A 9991-nucleotide genomic window follows, 5' to 3' on the forward strand; every position below is an offset into this window, starting at 1 on the left:
AAATATTTGTATGCTCAAATCGAGCTCAAAATTTTTTTGCACACGTTTCAGACCATTTGGAGCATTTTTTGAAAAATTGAAAAAATTGGACGGACGCGTACGCGCGCGCACATATTCGCACGCACAGCTCATATGAAATAGAAATTTTCAATTTTTTCACATGGATCGGATGTCCGAAATGTCAAGGAATATTTATGCCAAGTTTCAAGTCGATCCGATTCAATATGACGTCATACGGGCCCGTCAAATTCAAAATTCCGCGCGTGCGTCAATGGGGATACACAGTGCAACTATGCCCAAAAAACGCCAATTTTAAATCGGATTTTACTCGTCAGGATGGACGGTGACCTCCCATTTTCTTGACATATTCTGAAAGCTGATGAGTTGTACATGTCATTTCATGGGCTGGCTATGCTGACAAAATGATTAAAAGACATCAAATTTCTTAATAAAGTAAAAAAAGTAAATTTTCAAAATGACGTCATCAAATTTCAAGTTTGCTCGAGCGTATCTCACTTATCCTTTGCCAATTTTCACCTAAATTCCAATATGTTGTAGCTTATGAAATGCTCTTTCATAAATGTAATTACACAATTTTGATTAGATAACGACATCACCTCGAAAAAATGGATTGAAGGTAACCTTGTCAAATTTGACCAGTTTACGTGTAATCTCTATGGAAGTGCAATTTTTATGGAAATGAAAATTGACATGACTATCTTTATCGAGCACTAGCTCACTTATGCTTCGGTGAATTTCTCTAAGATTTTAATATGTTGTAGCTGAGACAAAGGGCTATCGTTAGTGTGCCATTCGTTTTTTCATGCGTTGTCGGGATCACGTCAAAAAAATTGGTTGAAATTAAAGCTTATCTTCGATGTATTGTAATATTTCTTTCTTTTTACAACTTTATGTGCAATAACTCAAGAAAAACATACCCTATCACCACCATATTTTGCACATGTTTAGTTCATGTCACGAACATTATTTCATAAAATAACAACTACTTGATCAGACGCCATCTTGGGTATGTAAATTAGGGTCAAAGGTCATAAATGTATCATCCTGTATCTTGGTGAATACATGTCCTCTCTTTCCCATATTTTGCACACGTAAAGACCATGTTACAAGAATCATTTCACTAAATAACCACTTTTTGCTCAGATGCCATCTTGTCTGTGCAAAGTGGGGTGAAAGGTCATATGTACTTTTTTCTGTATCTTCGTTATGACGTGTTATCTCTATGGGAGGGAATTTTTCTAGATGTTAATATTGACACGATTGTCTTTATCGAGCACTATAGCTCACTTACCCTTCAGTGAATTTTTCTCAGATTTTAATATGTTGTAACTCAGACTTTGCGCTATCGTTACGTCCCCTTTGCTTTTTTTCATATGACGTCGGGATCATGTTAAAATACTTGGTTGAAATTAAAGCTTATCTTCGATGTACTGAGATATTTCTATGTTTCTGCAACTTTCTTTGCATAACTCAAGAAAAACAGCCCCTATCACCCCCATATTTTGCACATGTTTAGTTCATGTCACGTAGATTATTTCATAAAATAACAACTACTTGATCGGACAACATCTTGGGTATGTAAATTAGGGTCAAAGGTCACAAATGTTTCATCCTGAATCTTGGTGAATACATGTCTTATCTTTCCCATATTTTGCACACGCAAAGATCATGTTACAAGAATCATTTCACAAAATAACCACTTTTTGCTCAGATGCCATCTAGGTTGTGCAAAGTGGGGTCAAAGGTCATATGTACTTGTTGCTGTATCTTCGTTATAGTGTATACAGATTTGGTACCAAAGATGGCAGATACGACTCCCTTTTCTAAATGAGAATCCAAACATCACACGGCCAATGTCTCTGAACACAGAAGAAACCTGCATGGTCATGCCTATTGCGATCAGGACTTGAATCATTGAGTAAAAAAAAAAAAAATCGGATCACCTTAATTTGTCAGTGATGACAAATTACAATCTCTAGTTAAACTAGACTCGGAATTTGTCAACACTGACAAATTAGGTGATCCGATCTCTTTGAAAATCAATGATTTGAGTCCTGATCCAAATATTCGTGACCATAGAGGTTTCATCTGTGTTGACGGGACATTGGCCGTGTGATGTTTGGATTCTCATTTAGAAAAGGGAGTGAGACCTGCCATCTTTGGTACCGAATTCCGTATACACTAACGGAAATACAGAATGAAGTATATTTGACCTTTGACCTCACTTTGCACACCCAAGATGGCGTCTAAGCAAAAAGTGATTACTTTATGAAATGATTCTTGTAACATGGTCTTTTGCGTGTGCAAAATATGGGAAAGATAGGACATGTATTCACCAAGATACAGGATGAAACATTTATGACCTTTGACCCTAATTTACATACCCAAGATGGTGTCTGATCAAGTAGTTGTTATTTTATGAAATAATGTACGTGACATGTACTAAACATGTGCAAAATATGGGACTGATAGCCATTGTTGTTGTTCATCTATTGCACAGAAAGTAGTAGAAAGAAAGAAAAATAAAGAAAAAATTATGTTATTTTATAGAAATTTGAAGGAGAAGCATAAAAAAATCAGAAAAAGATAAAGTAAGGAAAGGGAGATTAAGATTAACTAAAGAAAAAGAAGAAAAAAGGTGTTTAAAAAAATTAAAAAAAATATTGGCAGGGGTGAGCCTCGAACCAGGGACCTTAGGGTTACGAGTCGGATGCGCTACGCAATGACCTATTTCATTCTCCATAGGCCCTGTGTATTAAGCAAAATGACGCTGCATCGAAGCCTCGTGCCATTTTTAACCAAGTTTTTTGACGTGATGCCGACGTCGTATGAAAAAATGAAGGGCACAGTCACGATAGCCCAAAGTCTCAGCTACAACATACTAAAATCTGGGAGAAATTCACCGAAGCATAAGTGAGCTACTGCTCGAAAAAGAGAGTCATGTCAATTTTCACTGCCAGAAAAAACTGCTCTCCCATAGAGATAACACGTAAACTGGTCAAATTTGACAATATTACATTCAATCCATTTTTACGAGGTGATGCCGATATCCAATCAAAATGTTGTTTTTATATTAATGAAAGATCATTTAATAAGCTACAACATACTGAAATCTGGGTGTAAATTGGCAAAGGATAAGTGAGATACGCTCGAGTAAACTTGAAATTTGATGACGTCATTTTGAAAATTTACTTTTTTTACTTTATTAAGAAATTTGATATCTTTTAATCATTTTGCCAGCATCGCCAACCCATGAAATAACATGTCCAACTCATCAGCTTTCAGAATATGTACAGAAAATGGGGGGTTACCGTCCATCCTGACGAGTAAAATCGGATTTAAAATTGGCGTTTTTTTGGCATCGTTGCACTGTATATCGCCATTGACGCGCGCGCGGAATTTCAACTTTGACGGACCCGTATGACGTCATATTGAGTTGGATTGACTTGAAACTTGGTAGAAATATTCTTTGACATTTTAGGCATCCGATAAGTGTAAAAAAACGGGAAATTTCCATTCCATATGAGCTGTGTGGGCGAATATGTGCGCGCGCGTACGCGTCCGTCCAATTTTTTCAATTTTTCAAAAAATGCTCCAAATGGTCTGAAACGTGTGCAAAAAAAATTTGAGCTCGATTTGAGCATACAAATATTTAAACGCGCGCGTACGCGCACGTTTTAAATGAAAATATGAATTTTGAGAATATGAGTAAAATGCGCATAACTTGAAATGTATGTGACGTAAATTTCATTGAAGAATTCTATTCCATTAATGAGATATGATTGAAAATGTGTTTTCATATAATGACGTCATAGTGACGTCACGGTCGACTGATCACTATGATTTTACTTGATCTGTCGTCTTTGGGACATCATACATATATGGTATAAGTTTGACATTGAAAGGTAATGCACTTTCTGAGCTAACCGCTGCACAAATTTTGCCCAGAAATAAAGAAGAATAAAAAAACTAGAGATTGTAATTTGTCATCACTGACAAATTAAGGTGATCCGATTTTTTTTTTAATCAATGATTCGAGTTCTGATAGTGCAACGTCTCAGCTACAACATATTAAAAATTTGAGAGAAATTCACCGAAGCATAGTGCTCGATAAAGAGAGTCATGTCAATTTTCACATCTAAAAAATTCCCTCCCATAGAGATAACACGTCATAGCGAAGATAGAAAGAGAAGTACATTATGACCTTTGACCCTACTTTGCACAGACAAGATGGCATCTGAGCAAAAAGTGGTTATTTTATGAAATGATCCCTGTAACATGGTCTTTACGTGTGCAAAATATGGAAGAGAAAAGACATATATTCACCAAGATACAGGATGAAACATCTATGACCTTTGACCCTAATTTACATACCCAAGATGGCGTCTGATCAAGTAGTTGTTATTTTATGAAATAATGTACGTGACATGAACTAAATATGTACAAAATATGGTGGTGATAGGGTATGTTTTTCTTGAGTTATTGCACATAAAGTTGCAAAAAGAAAGAAATATTTCAATACATCGAAGATAAACTCTAATTTCAAGTAAGTTTTTTGACGTGATTCCGACATCGAATGAAAAAACGAAGGGCACATTCACGATAGCCCAAAGTCTCAGCTACCACATATCAAAATCTTGGAGAAATTCACCGAAGTATAAGTGAGCTAGTGCTCGATAAAGATAGGAATGTCAATTTTCATTTCCATAAAAACTGCACTCCCATAGAGATTACACGTAAACTGGTCAAATTCTGCAAAGATACTGCAAAGTCTCAGCTACAACATATTAAAATCTGAGAAAAATTCACCAAAGCATAAGTAAGATAGTGCTCGATAAAGAGAGTCATGTCGATTTTCTCATCTAAAAAATTCCCTCCCATAGAGATAACACGTCATAGCGAAGATAGAAAAAGAAGTACATATGACCTTTGACCCCACTTTGCACAGACAAGATGGCATCTGAGCAAAAAGTAGTTATTTTATGAAATGATCCCTGTAACATGGTCTTTACGTGTGCCAAATATGGGAAAGATAGGACATGTATTCACCAAGATACAGGATGAAACATCTATGACCTTTGACCCTAATTTACATGTCCAAGATGGCGTCTGATCAAGTAGTTGTTATTTTATGAAATAATGTTCGTGACATGAACTAAACATGTGCAAAATGTGGTGGTGATAGGGTATGTTTTTCTTGAGTTATTGCACATAAAGTTGCAAAAAGAAAGAAATATTTCAATACATCGAAGATAAACTTTAATTTCAAGTAAGTTTTTTGACGTGATCCCGACATCGTATGAAAAAACGAAGGGCACACTTACGATAGCCCTACCTCTCAGCTACAACATATTAAAATCTCAGAGAAATTTACTGAAGCATAAGTGAGCTAGTGCTCGATAAAGATAGTCATGTCAATTTTCATTTCCATAAAAATTGCACTCCCATAGAGATTACACGTAAACTGGTCAAATTTGACAAGGTTACTTTCAATCCATTTTTTCGAGGTGATGTAGTCATCTAATCAAAATTGCGTAATGACATTTATGAAAGAGCATTTCATAAGCTACAACATATTGAAATTTGGGTGAAAATTGGCAAAGGAAAAGTGAGATACGCTCGAGTAAACTTGAAATTTGATGACGTCATTTTGAAAATTTACTTTTTTTACTTTATTAAGAAATTTGATATCTTTTAATCATTTTGTCAGCATAGCCAACCCATGAAATGACATGTACAACTCATCAGCTTTCAGAATGTGTCAAGAAAATGGGGGGTCACCGTCCATCCTGACGAGTAAAATCGGATTTAAAATTGGCGGTTTTTTGGCATAGTTGCACTGTGTATCCCCATTGACGCACGCGCGGAATTTTGAATTTGACGGGCCCGTATGACGTCATATTGAGTCGGATCGACTTGAAACTTGGTAGAAATAATCCTTGACATTTTGGACATCCGATCCGTGTGAAAAAATGGAAAATTTCTATTTCATATTAGCTCTGCGTGCGAATATGTGCGCGCGCGTACGCGTCCGTCCGATTTTTTCAATTTTTCAAAAAATGCTCAAAATGGTCTGAAACGTGTGCAAAAAAAATTTGAGCTCGATTTGAGCATACAAATTTTTCAACGCGCGCGTACGCGCGCGTTTTGACATGAAAATGAATTTTGAGAATATGAGTAGAATCCGCTTGACTTGAAATATATGTGACGTAAATTTCATTGAAATATTCCACTCCATTAATGAGATATGCATGAAAATGTGTTTTCATATAATGACGTCATAGTGACGTCACGGTCGACTGATCACTATGATTTTACTTGCGCTGTCGTCTTTGCGACATGACACATATATGGTATAAGTTTGACATTGAGAAGCAATGCACTTTCTGAGCTAACCTCTGCACAACTTTTGAGGAGAAATAAAGAAAGAAACAAAGAAAGAAGAATAAAGAATCAGTACAGATACAGAAGGTGATCCGAGAGGATACTCGGATCACCTAAATATGAAGAACAAAGAATCAGTACAGATACAGAAGGTGATCCGAGAGGATACTCGGATCACCTAAAAAACACATTCAAACAGATATAAAAAATAGGCCAATCTAGGTATGGCGACAAGGTCATATAGAGACATGTGTGAACTATAGAGATCTTACAAAAATGTGCAAAGGAAGTTTAGTAATTGGTCCACATGAGGCTGTGGACAGGCAGAAATATCTTGGAAGCATCATGTGAAAGGAAATAAAAGAAGGAGATTCAAAAGCTGAGTAATCAGAAAACAGGCAGAGCAAAGGAAAAGTCAAAGCAATTGGAAGGCTATTATTAAAACTTAAACCACACAACACTCATGTGGGATATGAGCAAGATATCATTGGCATAAAAGATGATCACACATGAAATGATAGCAAACAAATACAATGTTAAGGCAGTAGTCGATAGGAACTACGCTTGTCCATAAACATAAATCATGACCTGCTTTAACCGTCTGATGGTCATGAAAAAAAATATATACAAAGGAATGGCATTATAGGAGGCAATACCTCCTTACTTTGCATTCAAAAGTCAGACAATAGAAACATAGGTGAACATAAAACAAATGATGTGATAAACTTCAAAATAGCAACAATCCTTAATTAAGGTTGTCTGAAAGTCAAGTTTACCAAGGCCTAACGAGAAAGAGAGGCGAAGTCGGAGGAAATGGGGTTACCATAATAATCAGGAGGGTGTACAATCCGGCCGCTTCGAGTGCGGTTCGGAGGATCATGGTTACGTGCATGGGCATCATGGGATGGTGAAGGAGGATGGGGAGGCAAGTTGGGGTGACTGGGAGGAGATGCAACAGGAGGGCTAGGTCGGGAGGGAGTTGGGACAAGCCATATATTAGTAGAGAGTGACGGTGGGGGTACTGGTGGGGGGAGAACATCGGGGGAAGATGGTGGACTTGTCGGGGATGACAGAGGCAGGGAAGTGTCGAGATAGGGCTTTAGCCGATTGTAGTGAATTACTTTCGGCTGTGAAGAAGGGGAGGATGGGTCAATGAGAAGGCATTGAACGCCTTTGTCATCTCGTGAGGTGGGGGTAGCTCAGTCAGGTCAGCGGCAGTGTGTTCAAAGGGACGAGAAGAGGTAATGGGTTGAAGGGGGGCACGGAGTGCGGGAACTGGATTGCGACGTGCTTGGCACGGGGCACAGCGGAGACAGAAATCTGTAATGTCTCGGCGCATGGACCGCCAATAGCAAACCTTGTCAGCTTTCTGGATAATTTTAGCAGCACCAAAATGTCCAGAAAATGGGGAACCATGCAAAATAGCCAACACATTAGGAACGAGGGAATGCGGTATGACAACCTGACGATCGAGGGAACCATTTGAAGCACGTCTTAATCTACAAAGTAAGCCATCATGGAGCACTAGGCGATCACGTTCTGAGTGAAATTTGCGAAGAGCAGTCTCATAACGAGGGATAGATGATTTGTGGGGAAACTTTCCATATCTCACCCAGGACCGAACTTCACGAATGATGGGGTCCTGGTGTTGTGCTTGATGTAATCTGAAGCCTTCATTAACTAACAAGAAACAGAGGTCATTACTATCTTTCGGGGTATGGACATCTGTGTCATGGGCATCACAGGTAGACACAGGTGAAAAAGGAGGGGTACGATCATTGTCAGATAATGATGAAGTGTGGGGGAAAGTAGGAGGAGGTGGATGAGGAGGTGGAGGAGATGAAGGGGGCGGGGGTGGAGGATGAGGTTGGGGAGGTGGAGGGGGCGGTGGTAGAGTTTGAGGTGGAGGAGGAGGTGGTGGAAAAGGTGGAGGAAGAGGAATGGGGCCATCTGTAGGTGGTTCTAGAGCGCCATCATAGCTGTCAGGGAGGGTAGAGAATGTTGCATTAGGAAGAGACAGTGGTATTGTCATTTCACTCCATGCAGGCACTACAATTTGCTCTTTAACAACAGCATTACACACCAGTGGTGTGAACTCATGTTGGCGCATGAGAGGGATAGTGACATTGCCAATAATGATGACACCTGAAGTGAAGTCGAGCTGTGCCTGATAGTGAAGCAAGAAATCCCAGCCAATGATTAAGGGGGGATCAATGTCACGGGCCACCTGAAATGGAAATGTGAAGCAATGAGAGGTCGTAGAAAAATTCATGTTAATTGAACCCAACGTGTCAAGGGGGTCACCAGATACAGAATTAACCTTAACAGGTAATGAGTGGACAGGGCGTGTACGCAAACTAGGAATGGCTGAACGCAATTTATCACTAACAAGAGAGACAGATGTACCAGTATCTATAAGGGCAGGAATTTGCATGTTGTCAATTCTGACCAAGATACGAGGAAGGCAATCGGAGTGAGGAGAATCAGTGGGTCTATCAGGAGAGATGGGTGCTGGTAGTCGACCCGCAGTACCAGCTAATACCTGTTTCCCGGCTGAGAAAAGGCATGCTGAGATCCATGGGGGCCGCCATTTTGAATGTCTACAAATGAAACATGGCGAGAGGAAGTGGGGGTGCGGTAGTCATGGGAACGATACGGGGAGTGAGATGGAGGGGGGCGAGCGGGACTATCAGTCCTGTATCGCGTGTAATCTCGGCGTGAAAATCGCACGTCAGGTCCACCATAACTGGAAGACCGATCAGGAGAACGATATTCCCGACGGGAATACTGTCGTGAATTGTTAGGATGATATGGGGATGGGGAGCGAGTACGTGGATGATGGTAATAGGAGGATGAAGGAAGTGATCGAGTAGGGGAGTCAGAACAGAAGTATGGGGAACGGGAACGGGAACGATATGACGTATCCTCCCAACGAGATGTAGATGAACGGGAAGGGTGTGTACGTGACAATGAGCGAGAGTATGGGGAGGGGGAACGATGTCGAGCGGCTGTATTGTGATGGTGGTTGTGGTGCGAACGACTGGTGACAGTATTCGCCAAATCACCAACTTGAGCCTGAAGGTGTGCAAGCGACTCTACTACTCTGCTCAAATCATCGACAGAGGGGGCGGGGGTGAAAGGGGTGGTGGAAGAAAACTGCGATGCAGTAGGAGTGGGGTGTACCGTGGCCATTGTTAGAAGTTAAATGGTTTAACCAAGTCAAGAATGAGAAAGAACCAACTTAAAAAACCAAATAACTAGTATTGATTACGCAGGAGACAGAGAGAGAGAGAGAGAGAGAAGAGAGAAGAAAAAGAGAGATGAAGAGAACAAAAATATGAAGATGTGAATAATTCACCCTATGCAAACATAAAGGAAAAAATCAGCAAACAAACTTATGCTCAATCAAGCATAAACTGACATACAAAACTAGCAATATATCATGAACCGTAATCAATGTAAAAAAAAAGTAATGTCATCAACAAACATACGCACGTCACACAATTACAATTAAATACGTATATCAACATGCATATAAAATGAAAGCAAAAATAAATTGTTAAAACAACGGAGTATAATGAAGCTA

At 39.4% G+C, this 9991-nt stretch overlaps 1 protein-coding gene across 1 annotated transcript in view; it reads left to right on the plus strand.

The window, feature by feature from the left end:
- Window positions 1–9015, plus strand: part of LOC140244359 (uncharacterized) — a 39155-nt gene extending 30140 nt beyond the window's left edge. Inside the window, exons 2-3 of the mRNA XM_072324000.1 lie at window positions 8218–8357; window positions 8859–9015. Of these exons, the coding sequence (XP_072180101.1) occupies window positions 8218–8357; window positions 8859–9015 (297 nt within the window). The remainder of the gene's footprint in view (window positions 1–8217; window positions 8358–8858) is intronic.
- Window positions 9016–9991: the final 976 nt, after the last annotated feature.

Source organism: Diadema setosum, chromosome 21 (genome assembly GCF_964275005.1).
Source record: "Diadema setosum chromosome 21, eeDiaSeto1, whole genome shotgun sequence".
In the NCBI taxonomy this organism is placed as follows: Eukaryota; Metazoa; Echinodermata; class Echinoidea; order Diadematoida; family Diadematidae; genus Diadema; species Diadema setosum.